General features: G+C 41.0%; 1 protein-coding gene across 1 annotated transcript in view; it reads left to right on the forward strand.

The window, feature by feature from the left end:
• The first annotated feature begins 8,441 nt into the window (after nucleotides 1–8,441).
• LOC101861300 (cullin-5) overlaps nucleotides 8,442–25,743 on the forward strand; it is a 28,856-nt gene continuing 11,554 nt past the window's right edge. The window contains exons 1-11 of the mRNA XM_005103062.3: nucleotides 8,442–8,528; nucleotides 13,732–13,841; nucleotides 14,256–14,358; nucleotides 19,870–20,055; nucleotides 20,361–20,502; nucleotides 21,278–21,504; nucleotides 22,094–22,187; nucleotides 22,404–22,534; nucleotides 23,121–23,228; nucleotides 24,195–24,259; nucleotides 25,041–25,173. Coding sequence (XP_005103119.1) covers nucleotides 8,514–8,528; nucleotides 13,732–13,841; nucleotides 14,256–14,358; nucleotides 19,870–20,055; nucleotides 20,361–20,502; nucleotides 21,278–21,504; nucleotides 22,094–22,187; nucleotides 22,404–22,534; nucleotides 23,121–23,228; nucleotides 24,195–24,259; nucleotides 25,041–25,173 — 1,314 coding nt within the window. The 5' untranslated portion in view covers nucleotides 8,442–8,513. The remainder of the gene's footprint in view (nucleotides 8,529–13,731; nucleotides 13,842–14,255; nucleotides 14,359–19,869; nucleotides 20,056–20,360; nucleotides 20,503–21,277; nucleotides 21,505–22,093; nucleotides 22,188–22,403; nucleotides 22,535–23,120; nucleotides 23,229–24,194; nucleotides 24,260–25,040; nucleotides 25,174–25,743) is intronic.

Genomic DNA, 25,743 nt, shown 5'->3' on the forward strand with positions numbered 1-25,743 from the left:
GAGAGAGAGAGAGAGAGAGAGAGAGAGAGAGAGAGAGAGAGAGAGAGAGAGGGAGAGAGAGAAATGTGTTGATTTTATTAGGAAAACGCCGATCAAAGGAACAAAAAAAAATTAATATGAATTTGCAGTTTCAGAAGCCTCTGAAGTTCTCGAAGTCAACAAACTAGGCTTATATTCCCTGAGCTATAAGGTTACTCCTACCTCCTTTAAATGCAAATACATCGATTTTTTTTCAAGATAGATCAGTTGGGGGGGGGGGGTCATCAAAAATAGAACAAATAAACAAACTTTAATATCATATAAATAGCTCCATGTGCCCAAAATTCGAGGAGAGGCTGATTCCACTGTGTCGTGGCACATTGTGTTTTGCAACCTTAGTAAGTGTGCAATTTTACAAAGATCTTACAGTAGGCAAGATCTACAATTACTTGCCTTCTCGGACAAGGGCTAAAAATCTCGGAGGTCCCGTGTGCAAATTGCGCACGTTCAAAATCCCTTGGTGGTTTCACAATCGATAAGAGTAGGCTTCGGCCGCCATCCTGGCAAAATTCAAAATTTCCTACCAACCGAAAAGGTTTAATGTGTCCCGTGCGCTCATATTATGACCTTTAGCAGTTGCGAGCGCTGTAAAAAAAAAAAAGAAGAAAAAAAGACCTTTCTATTGACTAAACCCTTTCCAGGCTTGGCAGTGATGTGAAAAGAAGGAAACCGTCTAATTTTTTTCTCCCAATTTCTTTAGTAACTGTTCATGTCGAAAGTCACAATCCCAGTTTTGGTTATTATATGTATTATTATGTGTATTCCTTTTTGTAAGTGTCTAGTTATAACAATCAAAAGACTATTAGTTGTGCTTTACAACCTGTGGGTGAAATTTTACAAACATTTTTTTTTTACTACTTGAACATTATCCAAAGCTAATTGTGATGCAAGAAGCACGAACAGTCCTATTTCTTTGTTATTAATTTTTTTAGAAACAATTTATGTCGGTCGTTTATCTCACAGTTTTGGTTATAATGTATTCCTTTTTGTAGATGCCTAAATGTAACAACCAACAGACAATTGGGCCTTGCAAACCGGGTGTGCAATTTTACATACAATTTTGTTTTCACTAAACTCTTTCCAAGCCTAAGTAAAATAAGTGATATGGGAAGCAGAAAACGGTCTCAATTTTCTTGATTTGGTTCTCCTACTTTCTTTAGCAACCTATTATGTCGATAGTATTATAATAATATTCATTTTTGTCAATTCCTAGTTGTAACAACCAATGTCTGTTTATTGTGCTGATAGGGGCGTTAAACCTAGACCATTTCCCCATTTCACCAATTTTATCCTAATTTCCATAGTGGCTTGTTATAATATGTTTGTCATTGCACTCTCAATTTGGGCTATAATGTATTCCTTTCTGTGAATGCCTAGATGTAGCAACCGACAGACAGTATTATATACTTCAAAGTGAGAATAGAGTTTTACCAGCAACTTTTGTTTTAACTTTTTCCAAGCCTGATTGTGATCTGAGAAGCAGGAAACAATCTTCAATAACTTGTCATTTCGGTCTATGCACTTTCATCTTTGGTTACAATGTACCATGTTTGTCTATATCTAGTTCTCACAACCAACACACAATTGTGTTTTGCAACCAAGGGGTGCAATTTTACTATCGCCTTTTACAGACTAAACTCTTTTCAAGCCTAGTTGTGATCTGCGAAGCAGGATTGTTATCCTAATTTGTTTTAGTAACTTCTTATGTCGATCGTACACTCTAGTTTAGGAGATAATGTATTCCTTTTTGTGGACACCTAGTTGTAACAATCAACAGACAATTTTGTTATACAACCTCCTGGATGCACAATTTTACAAGCATTTCTGTACTGACTAAACACTATCAAAACCTAATCGTGACCCATAAAGCAGGAAACTGCCTTATTTCTTAGTTGTTAATTTCTTTAGTAACTTGTTAAATCGGTCGCTACACTCTCAGCTTTGGTAATAAAGTATTTATTTTAGGCCTGTGCTTAGTTGTAACAATCAAAAGAGAATTGAGTTAACAACCCAAATGGGTAATTTTACAAACACCTTTGTACTGACTAAACTCTATCCAAATGTAGTTGTGATCTGACAAGCAGTAAACAGGCATATTTCTTTGTCATCAAAATTTCTTTACTAACTTGTAATGTCAATCATTAAAATCCAAGTTTGGTCATTATCTGTTCACTTTAATTTGGTTACAATTTATTCCTTTTTGTCTACAAGTACATCACTAATATACATTTTAAAACATTTTTAATGGCTGCCCTTGAATAATCTTTTTCTTTTAAAGACAGTTTCAGCTTTTAAAACTTGTGTTCAGTGACTATATTGAATACCATTACGCTACGGCCCTATTAAGTATTACAACACAAATACTTAGACTAGGAATAACTGGAGAGTCCTTTAATGATGTATCACTGTAGCCTACACTAGAAATAATTTTTAAAGAACCTAGATCTATCTAGTTTTGTTGTTGTTGTTGTTGTTGGGTTGTTGTTGTTTTTTGGGAGGGGGATTGTTTTGTTGGTGTTATTGTTGTTGGTGGTGTTGTTGTTGGTGTTGTTGTGTGTGTGTGTGGTAGCCTATCCGTTCGAAATGTTCGGAGCCCCGAAGAGTGTGCTCTTCGCCAGGGCCACCGCCTCCCTTGGGTAGCGGGTGAGGCAGTCCAACCTCCCTGAATCCCCCCCGAAGAGATGCCACCGCCGGGCCTCCGTGGCGGGGCATCTCTGCAGCCAGTGCTCCAAATCTTGGGGCTCCTCGCTGCACAATGGACATATTGGGTCCGATGTTTTGTCTATTCTATTTTTGTAGGCCCGAAGCCCAGAGAAATGACCGGTCCTGATTTTTGCCAGTAATGACTGGTCACTGCGGGACATAATAAGAGCCTCTCGTTTTAAGGAAAATGCCCTGTATACTTCCTTCGTCCGCGTGTGGCATATAGGGGGGTCTTTTGTAATTAGTTTTATCTGGGCGCACGCACTGTCATAAGTAATTTGGCGGCCTGGACCCGGCAGTGCTGTTGCCAGTTTGGCATTACTGTCAGCGAGATCGTTGCCGAGGATATCGCGGTGACCAGGGATCCACTGAATCGTGGGTTGAGGTATTGCATTATTTATGCGTAGTCGCAATTGGTCGAAGGATGGTGATGTTCCCACTAGTGCCATGCATAGTGATTGACTGTCGGTGAAGATAGCGACCGAGTTGGATGCATCGCACTCTTTGTCAATCCAGTCAATGGCCATTTCCAAGGCTCTCCTTTCTTCCTCGAAAGAGCACGTAAATATGGCGCCTTTCTCCCTCAATGTCTCGACAACGGTAGGGTTGGACGGGTTCCCCGTTGTGATGACGACTCCAGCGCCGCCGTCCGTTGTTCCTGCCCTAGCCGAGCCGTCAGTGTAGATATTGTACTGTGCGCCAAGCTCTCGTGCTCGACGAACAGCAGCGCTTTGAATCTTCCCACTGGAGTCACGCCTTCCGCTTATGCCGTACAGGTGGGGAAAAGTGATGTCGGGGTTGATTCCACGTTCCCAGGGCCTGGTTTCGAAGTAAGTGATGGGCCTCCTCTCGCAGTCGAACAGATGTGGGCTCTTTTTGCTGACGTCTTCGGCCCTTTTTCGGAAATCCCTGCGTCCTTTTAGGCGTCTGTGCACTTGTTCCGTTGCCGCAATTCGTCGAGGGTGGTCGTTGTTCAGTCGGAGGGCCTTCTCTCTTGATCGGAGACAGTTAGCATTTATGGTGGACTGAATGCTTGGGACCCCCGTTTCAGCTCGAAGTGCCTCGATCGGTGAGGACTGGGCTTGGGTGGTAATCAGTCGCAGACATCTGTTTTGAATCACCTCCAGATTATTTATCAGAGTTTTGCTCAGCCACGGTTGCCAGCTGCTGCTCGCAAAGTTGAGAACACTTTGTATATGAGTGAGGTAGACCTTGCGTAGGTCGTCTTTCCTCCATCCCCATTTTGAGTGCGCTACAGCGCCGAGCATCCTCATCTTCTGTGTGGCCTTAGCTATTACTGTCTCAACCTGTTTCCTGAACGTGAGCCTGCGGTCGAGTGTGACTCCCAGGAGTCTTGCGTAGGGCTCATACTTAATTGACGAATTATTTATCGTGATGCACGGCTTCCATTCCGAGTCAGATGTTGCGAGCGTGAAGAATGTTGTCTCGCTCTTTGAGCCGTTTAGCGTGAGTTTCCATCGCCTGCTCCAGTCAGCAACGATGTCCACCGCTCTTTGTGCCAGACTTTCGGTGTCTCGTGTCGTGCGTGATGAAGCGAGGATAGAGACGTCGTCAGCGTAGAGTGAAATTGTGAGATCGTCCGGAAGTAGTTTCGCCAGTTCGTCGATATAAAAAAGGAAGAGGATGGGTGCCAGGACCGAACCTTGTGGGAGACCTTGGTTCATTTTCCTGCTATTACTCAGTATTCCATTGAATCGGACTCTGGCTTGACGATTTTGAAGGAAGTCATTCAGCCATAAAACGTATGTATCTGGGATACCTCTGTCCAGGAGGGTGAGGAGTAGGCGTTCTCGCCAGACCGTGTCGTATGCCTTTGAAAAATCGAGGAGGACGAGTACCGATTTTTCCTTCTTTTGGAAGCCATCGGAAATCTTCTGCGTAATTCTCAGAATTTGGTCTTCCACACATCTCCCCTTCCTGAAACCAGCCTGCAGTTCGGAAAACCAGCCGTTCCGCTCGGCCATGTCGTACAGTCGTTCAGATACCATTCTCTCCATAACTTTGATGACACAGGATGTGAGGCTTATCGGTCTAAACGACGTTAGTTCCGATGCTGGTTTGGCGGTCTTGAGGAGGGGGACAATGATGGCGTCTTTCCAGACTTGTGGGACATCAGCTGAGCGAAATGACATGTTGAAGATGGAGAGCAGTTTCTTCAGCGCCTTGGGACCCAGGTTTTTGAGGAAGGACGGGGGAATGTTGTCTGGTCCGGGTGATCCGCGGGACTTCATCTTTGCAATGGCATTCCTCAGTTCCCCGAGAGTGAAATCGGGCTGGTCTGCCCTTGGGTTGTTCCGTAAGTATTTCAGTCGCTGTTTGAGTTGCCAGTTTTCGGCTCTGTCTTCTTTCGACATGTTTAGACTGCAGACGTTCGCGTAGTGGTCTGCGAATATGTCCGCCTTATGCTTGCTTGATGTCACCAATCGCCCATTGTGTGACATTGCTTCATTTGGCGAGTTTGTCTCAGGGGTACCGTTGAGGCTTTTTATGATTTTCCACATCTTGGTGTCGTCCTGTGAGTTGGTGGTTTTCTCGAGCAGTTTTCGCCAGGCGTCGGTCTTAGCATCGTTGATCGTCTCCTGCGCCACGTGGCACGCCTCTAGCCATTCTTTGCGGCGGGTTCGCACCTCTTTCCGGAGTCTATTTCGCCTCCGGATTGCTCTTCGAACTGTGGGGGTTTCCCATGTCTTTGTGTGCCTGCCTGGTTTCACAGTGCCGACAATACGGGTACCGGCGTCCATCAGGGCAGTGTGGAATTCAGACACCATGTTGCGGATGTGGTTGTTCGACGGCATTCTAGTCACAGTGTCACGTTCAACGGCGTCGGTGAAAGCTTTCCAGTCGACACCGAACGATTTCCAGGTGACTTGACCCTTGAATACTGATCCATGGCTGACCTCAGTGTTAAGGGTCACGGAAATCGGCGCATGGTCAGAGCTGCCAATTCCGTCTACTGGGCACCAGGTGTGCTTCCCGCTCCATGTTGACCCACATATAGAGACATCAGGGTTGTCTCCGGTTGATGGTAGGGAAGAGGGAGAGAGATTGGGGTTGGGATGGTCGTCATGTCTCGACTTGGTGTTGATACGAGTGTGTCTTCCGTCGTTCATTACCGTCATGTCGCTATCCAGTGTCCAGTTCAGCAGACTCTCCCCTCTTGCATCCGGTGGTTGAAAGGGATCCCAAAGGGGACAGTGGGCATTAAAGTCACCTAGTATGATAGACTCGGGTGTGGTTGGGAGTTCGTCGGTTGCCAAACGTGTAGATTGTTGAGATGTGTGGGATCTGACGGGGGGGCAGTAGATGTTGCACAGTGTGACCCATTTCCTCTTCCCGACCCTCACCTTAAACATCGAAAGCTCAGTTCCTCTGATGGACGCGTCTCGGACATGTTCGAAAACCAGGGTATTCTTGATATAAGATATGAGACCTCCACCTCCGTCCTGGCTCCGTCTGTCCACCCTGATTGATGAATATCCCTCAAATCTAGGTGTCGTCTTACTTGGTTTTAGTTTCGATTCCTGGATGAGGCAGATGTCGAAATCACTCTCCTTCAAGCGAAGTCCAAGCTCGTTTGCCTTAGTTGCGATGCCATCGGCGTTCCACTGCATAATGCTGAGCGAACTTTTGGTCCACTTTTGGGGTTCCTCGGCAGATGTTTCGATCGCTGTGCCACCCACCACCCGTGTGAAGTCTCTGGGCTTATTCGACCGCTCACAACCCTCACAGCTCCAACTGTGGGTACCTTCCGCAGCGGCGTTTGCGAGCAGTCTCGTTAGTTTCGTGCAAGACTTGTGGAAGTACTGGGTACAGGACGCGCATGCAACTGGCGTGGTATTCACTCGGATTGGTTTCCGGCAGCCCTTACAATTGGCTTTGGGCCGTGGGGTGGATGGTAGGGGGGTAGATCTGACAGTGTTATTTGTGATTGGGATTGCGGTTGGTGCCGTGTTGCAGGAGTGGGTTGCACACCTCCATTTTGTCTTGGGGTGGTACCTGCCGGTGTGGCTGCACCTAACGTCCTTATGGCACTCGCTTGAGCATCCCAATTCGTCGCAGCGGAACCGGATGCGTTTTTCCTGAGCATCTTGCTGCAGACGCTGCACTCGCGTCTGGCAAAGGTCTCCTGTCGGGGTGTTTGGTCGACGGGGACTGGGGGTGAGCAGTGAGTTCTGCAGAGCCATTCGCGCTTCCTGGAGTACCGGGAGATGCCGCTGCAGGATTGATGACATTTCTCGTTGCAGCTGTCAGCACTGCATATGAACGGGTTAAGAAGCAGCCTCTCTTTTCGGCCGCAGGCGTTGCAGACCTGTGGCGGCAGGGCATCCGGTGAAGAGGATGTCCTTTCGGCTTGGGCAACAGTGTTGATTGCGGTAGCTCCACTGTGGGTCGGAGAGTGCCGGTTGAGTGTCGGCTGAGTATTGTGAGTGGGGGTTTCTCTAGCGCTGGTGCTGTTCTCATTGGAGGCTCTGGGTCCTGGGGAGAAAAAATGGGGAGGCCGGGCCGCCTCTTGGAGTCGCGCTGTCTCTCTGGGGGCGGTGTCGGCTTGGGTTTGGTGTCCTTTTGTTTGACCTGGGTTTTTTCTCTGAGATATTTCAAATTGTAATGTTCTTTTCCCTCCTCTCTTTGACCGTGTAGTTTTTGGGATCCTATTTAGATTGTTTTCTCTTAGTTTCCTCATAACATTGGGAGATATAAAGACATGGTTCATTGGTCGAAATAACAACAGAGTGTCTGGGGAGTATGTTGTTCTATTTTCCCTTTCGGTGAATATCTCTACACTGTCCATTCAAACCGATGATTGGTGACCATGAAGATTAGGGGAAGCTCGTAGAAAAAATCGTGAATCTTAGATCGAGCTTCTTCCTCAGATTAAGCAGAAACAATGAGGTTCACTGTAGAGAATAAATAAGAACTTGACGTCATGATTATTTGCCAACCGGAAGTTTGTTGTTGTTGTTGTTTTTTCTTTACTTCAAGGACAAAGTTATCACATTAATCGCCGAAACTAAATGCACATGATGGTAGATCTATAGCTTTTTTAAAAATATCCAGGAATTAAAAACAGTCAGGAACACCACAAATTAAGAGGGGCACAGAAGGCTGCCTGTTGGCGCGATCATCACTCCTCTTGTTGTTGTTGTTGTTGTTGTTTTTCTCTTTTTGTTAAGCATCCATGGACCCCGGTAGTCTAAGTCTACACTGCTGAACTCACTAATCATTCTGTCACTAGAGACCCCATTAGATAAATTATCGTTGCACACGTCTATTTTGGCCGGTCTAAATTTCTTTAAGCGGAGTCAAAACCACGCGCAAAAGAAGGTGCCTTTAGAAAATGGGAAACAGCAGCGTTTTGACTCTTTGGAAAAAAAATAAAAACAGGTTTACTTCCCTTATTAGCTGTCGCAAAGTTTCTTTGTTTCGTACAATTTTCCGAACTAGAAATGTACTCTTTCTCGCACACAACGGGATCTCGTTGCTTGCCAATTTGAAGCGCACTAAAAATGGCACAATCTCGATCTATTATAGAATCTTTGTCTATTTTGCTTTTTATCTTAATAAAAAGAAAATATTCAACCTTAACCATCTCCATAAAGTATGATCCAATTACATTTATGAATAATTACCGTTTACGTTTTTGCTATGTTTTTTTTCTCAAAATTTATGAAATATTTACATCGCATCCTTTCTTACACTTAAATTGACAACAATCGGGCAAAAATATCTGGCTACTGTGGAAGACAAGGAAAATGACTATGCTTGGGGTGAGAGAGTTTATAGAGCATATTTTATCAAACAATTTAATGTTTTTCCCTGGTATAATTGTTGAATTTTACTGGCTGGGTGGAAACCTAGAACTGAATTCTTTCGAACTATCATATATTACAGTCTTCTAAATGTTCTGTTTTAATACGTTTTCGAGTCTGAAATCTATGTTTAGAAGATGATGATACACTTACTTTTAATTTTTGAAGCAGTCATCACTGTGACTGATCAGCTTTGTTTGGTTAGTGAAACTTACTTGGTCATCCTGCCGTGTTCATTCATGTACAGTGTTTACCAATTATGTCAGAGCCCTGTTTCCTAGATCCAGTTCTGCTTCCTGTGTCCTCCTACTCTTTTCTTGATCTTTCAGAGTAAGTAACAATTTAGTCTAGATCCTAGATCTAGAAAAAAATTACCGTCAACAGACTCTTGAAGACTACTGTCGCTTTTCAGTCATAGTGAATAGTCAGAATAGTGTCATTGTCTGGATCTAGATTCTAGATATCTAGCCTAGATTCTAGAAATCTAGATCTAAACTTAAAATCAGAATAAGCCTAAAACAAATTCTGACAAAGTTCTTGGGCAATTTTCAGGCTTAGACGAAGACACTTTTTATGATTCGATTCTCACCCGAGGTGAGAACACTCCACATTTAAAGTTAAAGTCTATTTTTCTCATCCGGTTTTTTCATTTCCGGTTCCGTCCTTTTTATTTGGGGTGTCTATTCGGACTCGAGTCGGAATAGAGGAAAATTATATTAGGATTCTGAATTGAGTCCAGCATGACGTCCGTTCCAACTTCCGACCCTTGTTTGTCCTAAATATTTCCAGCATTTACGAACATTTTTCGATTATAATGATAACAGTCGAGACGTGAGCTTCAATTCCAGTTGCTAGATCTATAGATACTGGCCCTCCCTGCATCATTGGTATGAACAGAATGATTAAGTTGAGCTGACCTTGCCTTGCCAGGGCAAAGTTAATTATGTCGACCGATGAGAATTCGCGAGTAGCGATCTCGCACTCTTGGCTTGCTGGAGAAAGAGGTGTTGGGAAGAGGCCAAAGCTGTCGGTTTTGAGCGATGTGATAAAAGAAAAAAAACATTACAGAAAAACTAAAACACACAACAAAATGAAATTAGACATAAATATGGAAAGAAAAATGGTTGGTGGAAGTAATAACGATGCTGTAGTGATGGTGAAAAGACCCTGAGTTGTCGGTTACCGTGTACTTAGACACTGCCATTGGGTAGATCTAATGAGAGTGCAGTCGTTTGACTTTTGACACAATTACACAATCCTAGTAGGCAATTCTAGTTTTCTAATTCTGGTGTTACGTAAAATCCCCCGACGAGTCAGAATAAATATAAATAAAACATTTTTTTCGGACCCGAATCCAAATAGATAAAACCCATATTCGGACTCTAGTCGAAATAGATAAATGTTATATTCGGACTCGAGTCTGAATAGAGCTGACCTTTTTATTTTCATTTAGGTTTTTGAGTTTTATGGGATGTTGGGATTCAACACTGGTCATCTGTTAAAGATCTAGAAATCTAGATCTAGATCTATAGGTTCTGGGTCTAACAAAAAAAACTTGAAAAATCTTTTTCGCCCCCAAGCAGTATCCCAAACCTTTTTTAATCTTTCAATCAAATCCCTATCAGAGCCTCAAAACCTTGCGTACTGCTGACACCGGTTCAAAAGACATTCAACATGAATCACATAAAAAAAGACATCTTTTAGCAAAATCGTCCTCTAAATCGCTCATTTTTCGGTAATTTATGAAAGAACAACACTATAATTATAATAATGCGATACGATAGTCCCTTGTATTCTCAGTCCGAGTGAGAAAAAAATGGATATATATATTCTCACCTTGCAGGTGAGAATAATGCCAGTCTTCATGATTTTGGTTATTGGCTTTAACTTTAGTAGTCTGGTAGATTGGTTTAGATGAATTCTTGATCTTATATAAATATCTTTCTAATGTTTTAAAATGTTTAGGTCATGGGAGACCCTTTACTTTTACCGGAGTGTCTACGTACATGGTAACCGGGCACCTAGCCTCAGTGTCTACGTACACGGAAACCAGCAACCGGGCACGTAGTCTCGGTATCACATACGCGGTAAACGGGCAGTCCAGAATTCCGAAGTTCAGTTTTTTTGTCATCCGGTGTTGCCTTCATCCCCACCCCTCCCCCGACTGTACATTTAAAAAAATCAATAATACCCCCTTTCCAGAGTCCTATACTTCGCAGCGCACAAACTTTAAATGAACTTTGGTGACCCCTACTGATACTCACAATGATGACAATGTGATGCGCCCGCACTGGTTCACTGACCGGTCAAGATGGCGAGCCCGACACAACGCTTGTATGACTTTCTTTTTTTTTCATCAAGTGACAGCACAAGACAAATATTGATTTATTTTCATTCCGGTTACCGTGTACGTAGATACTGAGACTAGGTGCCCGGTTACCTTGTACGAAGACACTCTGTTTACTTATTAAAAATTATTACAGCTTATTGTTTTTATAATTTCATTTATCCTTGAATCCTTGAAATGAATTTGTTTCCCATTTTTGAATTACTTTCATCTGTTCTGGCTACTAGCCAATTTAAAGATAACCAACAGGGATGTAACAAGACCATTAACTAGCAAGGCCTCATTCAATTGTCTGATCATACACACACCCTGGACCTTGACCTGGTGTTATTTTACTCCATAGACCCATCTCATGCTATTCTAATGACTAAAGCATTTTTTTCTTGTTCATTTTTATTTGCTTTATAATAGAAAATGAATTTTGATTTTATGCACTACAAGTTATTATAGTCTATGGGGTGAGAAGCGGCCTATGATGTTTTTATACGAACCATATTTTACAATTTACAATAGGCCCAATTGTGTGGTAATATTCCCTTGCTTTTAGCATTTTTTTTTTTTTTTGAGGGGGGGGGGGACATTCATTACCCGTTTTATATTTTCTTGTTAACAATGGATTTACAAGGGTTTTACTTTTAGTGGCTATGATGGGTGTTCAGCAGCAAAAACTACAGCAGTTAAGCTCCCCCCTGCCGGAAAAAAAACCCCAACAACCCAAAAATGGCTTCTCTGTGAAGGTGGAGGTTTAAGAAAAACTTTACCCACAGGGATCAGAAGTAAAAGAATTGCAGCTTTTTTCCCCCTGTAAATCTGTGGGAAAAGCCCTCAAAGCACACTGTTTATCCAATAACTGGGGGTTTATTAAAGCTTGTTTGGGAATTGTGTGAGCGAATTTCATACCATTGCCATCACTCTTGTTTGGCAATATTGACTTTGTTTAGGCCTAGACCTAGTCTTAGAATTATTCATATTTTCTACATACCTGTTAAAGATTTAGGCTTTCATCATGTTCTCTTTTTATCTTTTAAAATTTTCTCAATTTTTCCTGATTAAAAGAATTGCATAGATTAAAAACTGAATTCATACCCATAAAGAGTCGTAAATTTTCAAACCTGATAGCACAACATTCCACATCACCAATGTCAGTTCTTAAAAACATGTGACATTGGTTTGTCCTTCATCTAAGGACAAATAACGTCTGCCTCAGTGTCACCACACCCCAACAATCCACCATTCTTATCACAAATGCATGATTCCTTCGTAGAAATGCTAGGTCCTGCTTTTCCACTGTTGTTTCTTTTTTGCATCTTCACTAGAGCTGTACCCCGGTAGCAAACCCACTCGTGCTTGCAAACCCCTAGTTCAAGTCACAGGCCTCTAATCACTAGGTCAAATCATCAAATCAAATAACCAGAATGATAAGTTGAGTCTAGCCTAAGCTTCAAGTCCACAGCAACTAGCTATCCGCGAAGCCACCTGTGTCAGACCCCCTCATCCTCCCCACCTTGCTTGCAATCTGCGAAGCCACTTACGTCAGAAAAAGAGAGAGGGGGAGAGTGAGAGATCCCGCTCACAGTGTCACTGCGCGGCGTAGCGCTGGAGTCTGCTCGATTAATCGCAGGCTTGCGAGCAGCGGACAGCCGTCAAGTCTTAAGTCTCAAATCTCCCATGAGTCCCATTGTCTTGCTTTGTGCCAGTGACATGCTCACAGCCCGTCAAGTCTCTTTGCTCCCATTTTTTGCTTTGGCTCCCAGGACCAGCTCGCAACCTGGCAAGTCACTTGGCTGACTTGCTGTAGCAGCGATCAGCAAGACTGCTCGCAGTGTGAACTATGAACCGTGGAGGAAGGGAGAGGCTGTGCTTGTTTTGGTGCAAGACGTAGAGAGCAGAAGTTATTTTTAACTTCCCACCGTTGATCAGCTTAGCGAGTGGATAAGTGAAAGGGAACGTGGTATAGTAACTGAGACCTTGGTTTCTGGTAGTAATAAGAATAAGTAGACTTTGATTACCTCCAGGGGTCGTTGTGATTGGCTTTTGTATCATATGTAACCTATTTTGAAGATGTTTTACACTCACAGTGACATAATACTGAACATTTAGGAGACGGGCAAGGCCTACTTCAACCCTATGTCAGGGCCAAACTGGGCTGAGAGGGAACAACGCCCCTGCAGAAAGATGGAGGTTCTCAGTAAAAATTTCTCCCCCTACGGGAATCGAACTGAGGTCTTTTGAATGCAACAACGAAGCGTTTGGCTCGTGCACATTAAAAACAAATAGGCTTTTGTATCGTAAGAATAGCCGATCCATTATTAATTTTTAAGTGCATTGAATAGAGCTTTTTATTTTTTACAACCCGACTATGAAAAAAAAACCAATCTTGCACTTTTCGTGCTAGCCTCTCAGCGCAAATAACCTGAGAATCTTCAGTAATATGTACTGAGCCCACAGCCACGAGAGTTCGCAACGTCACAACATAGTCACATACAGCAAGACTCTCCGCGAGTCACAACTCACCGGAAGTTTCCCCGGTAGTGAGCGGGAGGCAAAGCAAAGCTCAAGCCTGCTCCAAAGCATCTGGCGCAAGCCGTCCGCTGCTTTGCAAGCCTTCGATTAATCGAGCAGACTCCAGCTCTAATCATCACCAATACCACGATGAAAGTTGCCATTTGACCATTAATATTATCAATGTGCTTCTATAAATTTACAAAACCAAATGTTTATTGTGGAAAAGTTTTGCTTTTGTTTGACATAATAAACTTTTCTCCATTATTTTTTATTTAAAAAGTAATAATATCTCTCTCTGGTCTGTCTCAGCAACACGGACGGTGCAAATTTGATGAAAAATGGCCATCCATGAGACCCACAGTCTTGAAACTTCTTAGACAGGAGTCAGTACCGCATCAAGAATGGCAAGATTTGTTTTGGTAAGTTTATATATATGTTTTGAAAAATTCTTTACACATGGACTGTTTTCACCTGCACCAAGTTGTTTCTTTATCGTTCACTGTGGCCATCCGGAGTTATATTATGCTATTCCTATAGAAAAGACTACACTAAGTTTACTGTAGCAAAGTGAGCCACTGTTGTTTCTTCCTTGCTTTAAAGTGTTTTAACTCTTTATTCTCTAGACGTTTGGTGAAAAGTTAATCTTTTGTGAGGAGAGGTGCGGTTCTTGGGGTCTGTCTTCTTTGTATTTTGAGTTTGTATACAAGGGTTTTTCTTTTATACACATCAGAGTTCTTAATGTTTTCAGTGTTCTGATAATGCATGTTTATAGTGGTTGTGATTCATTACATTAAGAAGTTTCCCCTGTGTTTGACATTTGGTTAATTCCACAGGCATGTTCACGCTGTGTGCATGTGGGACGAGCAAGAGGGGCCCACTCACATCCATGAAGCTCTTCACAAAGACATCCTCGATTTCATCAAGCAAGCTCAGAGTGTAAGATCTCCCTTTTTGTGATATTCAACTTCATGGTGGTTCAGGTGGCTATGGCTTTACTCGAGAACTGAAAGTTCAATGTTTTGTCTTTTGTAACCAATGTTTTTGATATGTATACTAGAAATGTCAATTAGGCACGCATACACGACGAAATTTGGGTCCCAGTTTGTGGTTGTATTTTTGGAACACGTCCGAATGTAAGATCTCCCTTTTTGTGATATTCAACTTCATGGTGGTTCAGGTGGCTATGGCTTAACTCGAGAACTGAAAGTTCAATGTTTTGTCTTTTGTAACCAATGTCTTTGATATGTATACTAGAAATGTCAATTAGGCACGCATACACGACGAAATTTGGGTCCCAGTTTGTGGTTGTATTTTTGGAACACGTCCGAATGTAAGTAGGTGACTAACTTTTCCAAACTCGTTCGGCTCTATTTCTGGACCTATGGTTATGAAACTTGGCTACCAATCAGAAAATAGGGCAAACTAGTGATTTGTGGACGTTGAGGTTTGTATACATCTATATTTTTTGTGTTGGAAACACTTTTGAATTGGGTATTACGTAAACTACTAGGGGTTGGTGGGTGCTCTGATGTGGTTTGTTCCTTCTTTCCTATTGAACATCTATCTTCTTTATCTCCCCTCCTTCTTTTTTGTGTTTGTTACTCTCTTGCACAGAATTCTACACTTATAGAACGGGAACTGTACCACGTGACCTGTGAGGAATTGAAGACCGAAAACAATGGCGTCTTGAGGGCACGATTTATCGTTTTCGGAAGTAACCCTATAGCTTTTAAAGCAATAGCGGCTTTTACAAACGAGTGAAAAGTGGAACATTTACTGTCCAGTTTGTAATTTTGAGTTACAGAATTCACTGTGCAACTAGAGATTGGAATTAAGGTTTTAAATTGTTGTGTTTTTGGGTGCAACAACAGAAACAGCAGACATAGAGAGTTTATAAATATAAGATCTACAGAACTGTGAAAAAAATCGTAACACGGATGGGATTGTTCACAGCACTTCTAGCTTCCCACACACATTTTGCATACGCATATGGCCTACGTAATTTTTTAGTAGCAAAACTTGTTACAAGAAATTTGTTTTACACTGAACATATTTTTTCACTAGATCTAATTAATGTTCTCAAAACATGCGTTCAATAATTAACTTTATGTCGCCAGCAGAAGTAGAAAAAAGGACGGACTTGCTTTTAAAAGAGATTTAGCTCCAGCTATAAACTTGTTAAAAATCAGTAGAAACCATTGACTGGGATTGTTTTTTTTTATATTGGGCTTGTATTTATTAAAGAATTTTCTTTAAAGAAATTTCTACAATAATATAGAACCTATAGATGTGTGCAAATGTTTGAAAAAAATACTCATCGGTTAAGACAAATTGATATATAGATCTAAGTCATTGTGTAAACGTAGGAGAATCTAGATCTAGGTGTTCGATAGTTCAGTAGCCTAGCGATATTTGATAATAAGTTGCGCATCAAATTTTTGACCCGCATGCTACAGTAGTATAGCGTATTATTTTCATCCGAAACATTTATTTCCGCATCCATACACCTTTTTGGGCCTGTATAAGCACATGTAGTCCAACTTTAATTATGTTGCTTTCAGAATTGTTTTTGAAAGCATTTTCAATTCCTTTCACTTTCACTTCCCACGCGCGGGCTCATTTAATTATGATTATAATTTAAGATTTCAAATCTGCCGAATGTATTATTAAATAGCGTATAATGCTGAGTTAGCCAATGCATTGCAATGCGCGCTATTATAAATTATTGAATTGTAACTAGACTTCAATTTGATCCGTAACATTAAGAGACCACTTATTTTTTTATACGTGTTCATGAATGTGTGTTTGTTTACTGTGTGCGGGGATTAAAAATTAAAGATTAAAGATTCCAGATCTGACGAATGTATTTATAAAATAGCGTAATAGTGCTGGGTTAGCCGATGCTTTGCGATACACGCTTTTATCAATTAATTGAATTGTATCAGGACTTCGATTTGATCCGTAACAAGACAACACTTATTTTTTCTTACGTGTTCAAAAATGTGTGTTTGTTTACTGTGTGCGGGGATTAAAAATTAAAGATTAAAGATTCCAGATCTGACGAATGTATTTATAAAATAGCGTAATAGTGCTGGGTTAGCCGATGCTTTGCGATACACGCTTTTATCAATTAATTGAATTGTATCAGGACTTCGATTTGATCCGTAACAAGACAACACTTATTTTTTCTTACGTGTTCAAAAATGTGTGTTTGTTTACTGTGTGCGGGGATTAAAAATTAAAGATTAAAGATTCCAGATCTGACGAATGTATTTATAAAATAGCGTAATAGTGCTGGGTTAGCCGATGCTTTGCGATACACGCTTTTATCAATTAATTGAATTGTAACAGGACTTCGATTTGATCCGTAACAAGACAACACTTATTTTTTCTTATACGTGTTCAAAAATGTGTGTTTGTTTACTGTGTGCGGGCATTAAAGATTCCAGGTCTGACAAATGTATTTATTAAATAGCATAGTCTTATAGGGCAGGGGTGGCCAACGCATTGCGATACGCACTTTTATCAATTAATCGAATTGAAACAGGACTTCAATTTGATCCGTAACAAGAGACCACTTATTTTTTCTTATTCGTGTTCAAAAATATGTCTTTGTTTACTGTGTGCAGGGATTACAGGGGGACAAGCCTACCCCCTCGACATGTGATCCAGGGTATGGGGATACATTTTTCTCAAAATGCACACAGCTCTGAAATCCTTGACCAGTGATCACTCGCCATGGAACTCTTTCTGTTGTGACTGTAGACACAAGTTTCTTCATTATCACATCTAAATGAGCCTATCATTCATGCATTAGAAATCACACTCCCAACGCACAGAAAATGACTTTGAACATATATTCAGGAAACATATTATTATGCCAGTTCCACTCTTGTTTACTTTGTTTTGCATTATTGGCTTTTATGTGTAAACCAATATTTTGAGGCCTTTTCTGCATTTTTGTGTTTTTGGCAGCAGGGTGGTTGGCGGGTGCTCTGGTGTGGTTTGCTCCTTCTTTCCTATCAAACATCTGTCGTCATTATCTCCCCTCCTTCTTTTTTGTGTATGTTACTCTCCTGTTACACATCTATTCTTCGGCACTTATATGACCTTATTGTGTTGCAAGTGCCGTAAATCTCTTACTAAATTTATTTATCTCTTTCTAATACATTGGAGAAAAGGCTTATATTGTTCTTTTTTGCTTGCTTTGGATTAAACAAAGCATGTTGTTGTACACACTACTGATGCAAACACAGAGATGAATTCTTAAAGTGAGAAATAATACATTTCCTCAATATAAGCTCAATTTATTTATCTCTTTCTAATACATTGGAGAAAAGGCTTATATTGTTCTTTTTTGCTTGCTTTGGATCTTAAGTTTAATGACAATATTATTGTAGTGAGCATGTTACTGTCAGCGTCCCCTTATCGTAGATCTAGTACTAATGTAACATTGCCAATTATGACATAATAAAAAGGTACTAGACTATTTCACTATATTTCCTCTTCGAAGAAAGTTTTAAAATACTGATGTAAGGTGTCTTCCAAGCCCTACCACTAGCATCAGCGTGCATAGCAACGCGAAGCCTCGCTGTGCGGCGCAGCCAAAGGTGCCCTCAACCGGCCGCCATGTTTTAGTTTCAATTCCTCACAGCGAATCGGCGATCGCGAAGAGGGAGTTCCGCTTCTATAAGTGTAGAATTCTGTGCTCTCTTGTAACACCTCTAATCTTCGGCACTTATATGACCTTATTGTGTTACAAATGCTGTAAAACTCTTGTGAAAAAAGAAACCTACTAGGAGTTTGATTTTTAACGTCATGAAAGTAAGAGATCTGTCTTCCCTCTATTGTGTCCTCAAATTTGAAAGTTCTACATCGAGTAGTTGTTTATTATTTATCCTAAATGTACCACTAGCCCCCTGTCCAAAAGTGGCATTGGTAGCGTAGTGGTTAGGCTACCGGACTTGTAATCCTGGGATTGCAGGTTTGGGGGTTGGAGCCTGTGCTAGTCCAACTTTGTGCCCTTGGGAAAGGCTCTTTGCACAAATTTCCCATTCGGTTCGGTCCTTTCGGAGACAGACGTTAAACTCGGAGATCCCGCCTCTTAAATAACCTAATAGTGTTGATAGGGGCGTTAAATCCAAACCATTTAATTTTCACCGTGTCCAAAGCGGCTTCGCACGGAGACAGGCCATTTTCCCCGCACTCCCTCTGCAAATGTATGTGATCTACAAATCCTCGCATGATTATTCCAAGCCTGTTCATTGGTTGTTTGAAATAGGGCAATGGCAGGCGCTCGCATCAAGTTGTTTTTCTCTCTCTTCCCCTGTAACATTGTAATGGGGGTATTCCGAGGCAAGTTATCTCGCCTCGGGATGTTAATGTCCCAACGCAAAAAAAAAGGTTTTTAATTGTACGGCATGTTAGATTGAATTGAATTGTTTTATGGTTGGTATGTTCTAAAGTGATTAAAGAAAGTTTTGCCAGCATATTCTTAAAGATCCCATGTTGTGATACAATGCTTTAAATAAAATGTTCCCATCCCGACACCCCTTTTTCTCAAAATCATATGTACTCCAAAATTTTAATTGTAACAAAATAACTACGAAACGGTCTTAAATTTGATTGCAGAAATGATTTCTCTGCCCTAAACTCATTGAGTAGCCAGGTTTCTTTCAATCACTCCTATCAGTTACTGAGATGTCGTCGATTCTCTTACAGAATCTGCTGTGGTCCATTTTTTATGAGTATTTGCCTATATGTGGGTCATTCATATTTTGCCGACCTTTACAACCCATTAACTTTTTAAAAAAAATTATGAACCTATTCTTTAAATTCAAAAAGCATAATTCTTTGAAGTGAAAACCCTTTTTTAGGTACCAAATAAAAAATGGCTAAAGTGAAAAATCAAATTTTCATTGGCGTTGCGAGAGAGGATATACTGAGCTCTTTTCACATGAACTATTGCGTCAAGACAGAATGACTTTATCAGATATTGCAGGGTGCTGAGGTCTTTGAACAAGGCTTTATGTGACTACTGTGTTATGATTGACAGTTGACATGTTTAGGAGTACTGGTGAATTTGTTCAATCTGTGTTGACGGATGTCAAAATTCTTTAAAAGAAATATAATCTCGTTTACTCTTGTTTTGGTATTGCTCTTGGTCCGGCAGCTAATGTGGAGTGGCTAGTAAGATGTTGACCTTTTCAAGCAAACTGTACTTTCTTTTTTTCGCATTTCGTAGCAAAATGTAAATGTAGGGGGCAAATGGGTTTTACTTAACCGACTTTCTTTGATATTAAGTGACATTAAGAGTAATCAAAGAATATATAATCATGTTCTCGTATTATCTTTGTTTTCAGATGTGACCTCAGACTTCACATATTGTGAGTTCTTCTTCACTACTATATTGATGTCGTTACTCACACTTCTTTCCCTCTCTTATAGCGGGTTCTCCAACACAAAGAGGAGTCAGCCTTGCTCCGAGCATACATTGCAGAATGGGGCAAGTTCTTCACCCAGTGTAACTACCTGCCTAAGCCTTTCATACAGCTGGAGGCCAACCTGATGGGAAAACTACACAGCAGCATGCCCAAGAAAGCTCAGTCGCCTGATGAGAGCCTTGTTAGGAAGGTGCGTTGGGTCAAAGGTCTCTAAAAGATGGTTGAAGTTCTCTTTTAAAGTCTTTACAGTAATCTAAGCACAATATGAATTATTAAACTAAAGTCTTCCCACTGTACTGTACCTCATCCTCTGTGACTTCTCCAAGTTCTATGTGACCTTCCCCTTGATCTCTTACCCTGTTGTTTTTTTCCTGCACGAAAAGACAATTATTGTGTGAGTGTGCTTTTCATTAATCAATCAAACAAATGTTTTGAATGTTTTGGGGTGCTGAGAGATGTGTAATTTCATTGGAGGGTGTTTTTTTTTCTGATTAGCTGATGCTGGACAGCTGGAACTTCAGTATTTTTTCCAACATCAAAGACAAGCTACAGTATAGTGCCATGAAACTGGTCCATGCAGAGCGGCATGGAGAAGCCTTCGACTCACAGCTAGTTATCGGAGTGCGAGAGTCATATGGTGAGTGATGCCAAGCTGTGTACGATAAACCCATGAGAGTGATTTCTGCTAGTCTCGCTCTTCTTCGAGAAATGAAGCTAATTTTGTGTGAGACTAAATGGTGGAGCCCTGTTCTTTCTTTAGAAAATCAAGGACTCTTTATAAATAACAGTATTTTTCTGCAGTGGGCCATTAGGTCAGTTCATATCATACTATACTAAGAGGTCAGATGACCCTGGTTTGATTTCCCATTTTGGCATACCTGAACTTCGATTGTTTTGCCCGTTACGGGTCTCATCTTGATCCAGTTGGAAGTGGACCGTTAGTTTGGACTGCCGTCTATGGTGTAGCAACACTTTGCTGTCGTAGGAGACTTAAGTTTGATTCCTGAATGGGGAGAAAACTTTCATCGAGTATCTCAGTCTTTCTGCTGGGATGCATCACTCTCAGCCCAAGTTTGCCCTGACCCTGACAGGCAGGGTCGGAAACCTGCATCCTAAATAATATAACTTGTATTGATGGGGGTGTTGAAAACACTTTCGCTTCAGAGGTGCTGCCGCTTAGGTACCTGTACTGTGTTAAAAAAGCAATGACACCTACACAATTATCAATTATATTATTCCCTAAACAATGTTTGATTTAGACAAATTCGTTCAGCATGCAAGAAAGCCAATGCCAATAAGTTCACATCAAGAAGTGTAAAACTCTTGTTTTGGAAATTGTAAAAATTGCTATTCATTGTAGACTTTTTGTGTCAGTCCAGAGATTATATTCTTTTTTACTGTTATTTTCTCAGTTAATCTTAGCTCCGACACTGAGGATAAGCTGAAGATCTATTGTGAGAACTTCGAGAAAGCCTATTTGGAAGCAGCAGAGAACTTTTACCGACAGAACGCACCCGATTACCTCGAGCAGAATGGAGTGCAGAACTACATGCGCTACGCCGACTGCAAGCTCAAGGAGGAAGAGGCACGGGCGCGTCGATACCTGGAGACAGGATACGGCTGTGGGTCTGTTAACAGCGTAAGTGTTGGTCGCTGGGTTCACGTCTGGTTTTACCTGGCATGAGTCTGTATTGCAGCAAGTCTATAAAAAGGACAGCATATCAACCACTTTGTGTGAGAATCTATCAATCTTCACTTTTCAAGATGGCATGTAGCGGAATCTTATGAACTGATGTGTAAGATAATAGAATTAACGGTTAATGTGGTGTCTGGAGCCTAGTTGTTAGGACCTCAGACTCGCACCTGTAAGATGGTGAGTTCGTGGGTTTGAATTCCATCAGCGGCCTGATGTTGTGTCCTTCGGATAGGCACTTTACAACTCGAATTTTCCTCACTTCACCAAGGTGATAATAAGTACCCTGCTATATACAGTGAAGGATCATGTCAGTTTGTTAGTGTTCAAGTGCACACAATCCGCAGCTTGCATTGTATGCTTCCTGGGAACCCGAGAATGTTTCTGAGTGTTCTAGGGTATGCTGGGCTAATAATAGTGGTGAAGTTCATAGAGCATGCTGTAGAGTGTGGAATATACTAAAGAAATGCAATTATTATTATTATTACGTATTGTTAATACACTAAATGTCTCTGCTGTTTCATCCCATGTGCAGCTGGTGGACTGCTGTGTGCGGGCGCTGGTGACCAGTTTCAAGGACACCATACTGGCTGAGTGCGCCAGCATGATCAAACAGAATGAGACAGAAAGTGAGTCAATTGTCTGTTGTTTCTCTCCCGTGTTGTCTGTTGGTCTAATACAGCCACTTTTCTCCTCAACTATGGAGGGCCCATTTTAGACAGTTTCAATTGTACTTTAACATGTTGAGCTGCAATGAGTTATTACAAATATTATTAGATTAGTTTGACAAATTACTGGTAGATTCGTTCTTGATTTTCTTTCCTTTTATTTCTTTTCCTTTTCAGAATTGCGTCTAATGTTTAGTTTAATGGACAGAGTGCCTGATGGTATACAGCCCATGCTTCAAGATCTGGAGACCCATATAGTCAATCAAGGACTAGCCGATATGATGTCAGCAGCCGAAACCATCACCACTGTGAGTACTGTCCTTATTCCTGCTATATGTGTTTGCAGAATATGAATCAGAAGAGATATTCCCTAATTAGGGTTTTTTTTGTTGTTGGGTTTTGTTATTTTGTTTTATTTTTTGGGACAAGACTTCAGTGGACTCGCTTTCTCTTTTTTTATTAGTCATTTCCCCAGTTTCTTGCTGCCTTAAAAAAAGTTTTCTCACTTGTGATGTCAACATTTGAATTGAAAGGCTAAGTATTTTTGTTAAGTCTTGATATTGGTGTGTTTCGAGCAGTTAAATGCTACGTCAGACTTGGATGACTCTGGGATATTTACAAAAATCATACTATTCACATAGAGAGTAGTTACTGTTTACTTGTATTAGCAGTGTAACAATTTGGTTCTTCGCTGTTTCACGCAGAGGATGTGAGTTCAATTCGTATGTAACATGTAGAGACATTTTATAGATTATCTTTATCTTTTGTGCTTTATAACAAAGATTGTGTGAACAAATTCATGTGTTCATTGATATCATCAGATTTTATTTGTTTGAACAATGTTAGAAATTAGTATTGTTGGTTACTGTTATACATTTGTTTTTTTCTCCACAGGACTCTGAGAAATATGTAGAACAGCTTTTAGAACTCTTCAATAGGTTTAGTCAGTTAGTCTCTGATGCCTTTAGTATTGATCCCAGATTCCTGACCTCCCGAGATAAGGTACGTATTGTGAAAGGGATTCGCTTTCTGTTGTTCATTAATTTTTATCATCTGAACCATCTTAATAGGCACAGAATGCACTCGTCAATATTTGTTTTAGTGTTCTTTCTTTGTGCTTAAAATTCAGTGGAAATGAATTTGTTGAAACCGCTGTGCTAGGAGTGGGGGTAGAGGTTGAGCTTTGCTCCATGGTTGTTTTTTTTCAGTGTGTGTGTTTAGAGAGTGCTACATGAACCTGGGCTCATTGATCTGTCTGTCTCTTGAGCCCTGCAATCATGTGAGAGCGACAGTTTTGAAAATAAGACATAGTGTTGTTTTCTTGATGATTAGGGGAATCTTTTTGTTTTGATGCAAATTCAAGTGACATTTTCCCCAGTCTTTCCTCTGTCTTTTCTTCTCTCTTATCTTCTCTTTTTCCTGCTCCACCAAGTGATGTTGCTTTTGCAATAAAAAGTTTCAAGTTTGTAAATGTCTGAAGATTTGAAGGCATCCCTTTGGGGACCCTGAGCACAGTGCACCTGTTTCTGCCTGTATGATTGAATACTGTAGTACAAAGGGGTCATGGCAAATGGTGCATTACGTGACATTAGTAGTCGGTTGTTGAGGCTGCTGAGCTCGCAACCATTGTCATGTCCTTTTGAAATGCCTTTCACAAACATTTTCCACACTTCTTTCGGGTAAGAATGGGTATCTGGCTAAGAGGGTGAAAGATCTTGTCAGTGAGTTTGTGCTTCAGCCCCTGTAAAATGGCAGCTTGTATTGAATGCTTCCTTAAAGAAAAGCTGAGAATGGTTTTCAAGTTAAGTGGTTTGTTAGGATAATATAATAATTTGTATAACAGATTTTAGATCACATAGAGCCTGTTTTCTAGAAGGAATATGAGCTGTATGAATGTTGTCTAATATTGTTTTGCTCTTATACTTTGGCTCCTTCCTTAATAAAGTTTGTTCCTTCTTCCACTTTCAGGCTTACAAAACTGTTGTGAATGATACTTCAGTGTTCAAATTAGAAATACCTGTGAAAAATAAAAGGTGCGTATACACTTGTGTTCATTGCTCTATTTTTTGTTGCATACAAGGGAATAAAGAAATAAGATATTTTGGCTATCCTATTGACAGTGTTTTTGACAATCAAAATTGTGGCATGTAATATTGCAACATATACTCATGGTTAGCCTAATATTACACAGAACATTATCTTGTACTTTTGTATAGATTGTTTCTCTCTCGTACATGTCTGGGTAACTCTGCTCTTCTTCTTTCTCTCTCTCTGTCTGTCTGTCTCTCTCTCTCCCCCCCTCTCTCTCTCTCTCTCTCTCTCTCTCTCTCTCTCTCTCTCTCTCTCTCTCAGCTGACAAGTTTTATTCTGGAGAAAGATGAGAAATAGTTAATGGTGTAGATCCAAAGACAAGATGCGATTTCAGGGGCAGCACAGAGTTTCTATTAGTTTTCTGTTTTTTGCTCCCTCTTCCTCACCTGTGGTCAGCATTTCACTCCTCTCCATTCTCTCTCCATACTGTACATTAACTCTTAGCTTACAGAAGGCTTTTCCTCCTTTGGACATGGCCAAATTTGTCTTCCAAGTTTTCAACATCACTTACTACTCTATTTAACCTATTTGCCTAAGATAACGCTAAACTGAGAAGAAGTGATTGACCCAAGCATTGAACATATAGTTTGATTATTGATTAAAGACGATTGTGTCGGGGTTTGGTAGACTTGTGCTTAGACTTGATCGACTGAGTGATGCTGTGAGAGCCACCTGAGCTGGCGTACCGTATACTAAGAGTTAAGAACGTTGTCCCTGTTTTAGCGTGGGTGCCAAGTCCCAGCCAGAGTCCAAGTGCCCGGAGCTGCTGGCCAATTTCTGTGATATGTTGCTGCGCAAGACGACGGTCAGCAAGCGACTCACCCCTGAAGAGGTGGACAAGAAGCTCAGAAATGTGGTAGGTGTCTATACTCGTATTTGTGTATGTTTCAGCTCTTACATTTGTGTGTGCGGGTGGTTGGCGGGTGCTTTGGTGTGGTTTGCTCCTTCTTTCCTATCAAATGTCTATCATCCTTATCTTCCCTTCTTCTTTTTTATGTTTGTTACTCTCTTGTAACACCTCTAATCTTCTGGCGCTCATATGACCGTATGCAGTTGCGAGCGCCGTAAAACCTCTACTAAAACTAACTAAAAAACATTTGTGTGTGTTGATGCTTGCATGTGTGTGTTGGTGCTTGTATGTCTGTATTTTTAGTACTCATATGTACATGTTTGTCAGTGCTTGTATGTGTGCGTGCGTTTGTTCCTCAGTACTCTTGATGTGTTTGTAGCGCTAGTATCTGAATTGTTGGTGAACTCATTATCATGGGTAGTTGGTGGGTGCTCTGGTGTGGTTTGCTCCTTCTTTACCTTCAAACATCTCTGATCCTTATCTTTCCTCCTTTTCTGTGTTTGTTACTCTCTTGTAATGCCTCAGATCTTTGGCACTTACATGACCTCATTATTGTGTTGCTAGTGCCGTAAAACT

This window comes from Aplysia californica, unplaced genomic scaffold, assembly GCF_000002075.1.
Source record: "Aplysia californica isolate F4 #8 unplaced genomic scaffold, AplCal3.0 scaffold00357, whole genome shotgun sequence".
Lineage (NCBI taxonomy): Eukaryota > Metazoa > Mollusca > Gastropoda > Aplysiida > Aplysiidae > Aplysia > Aplysia californica.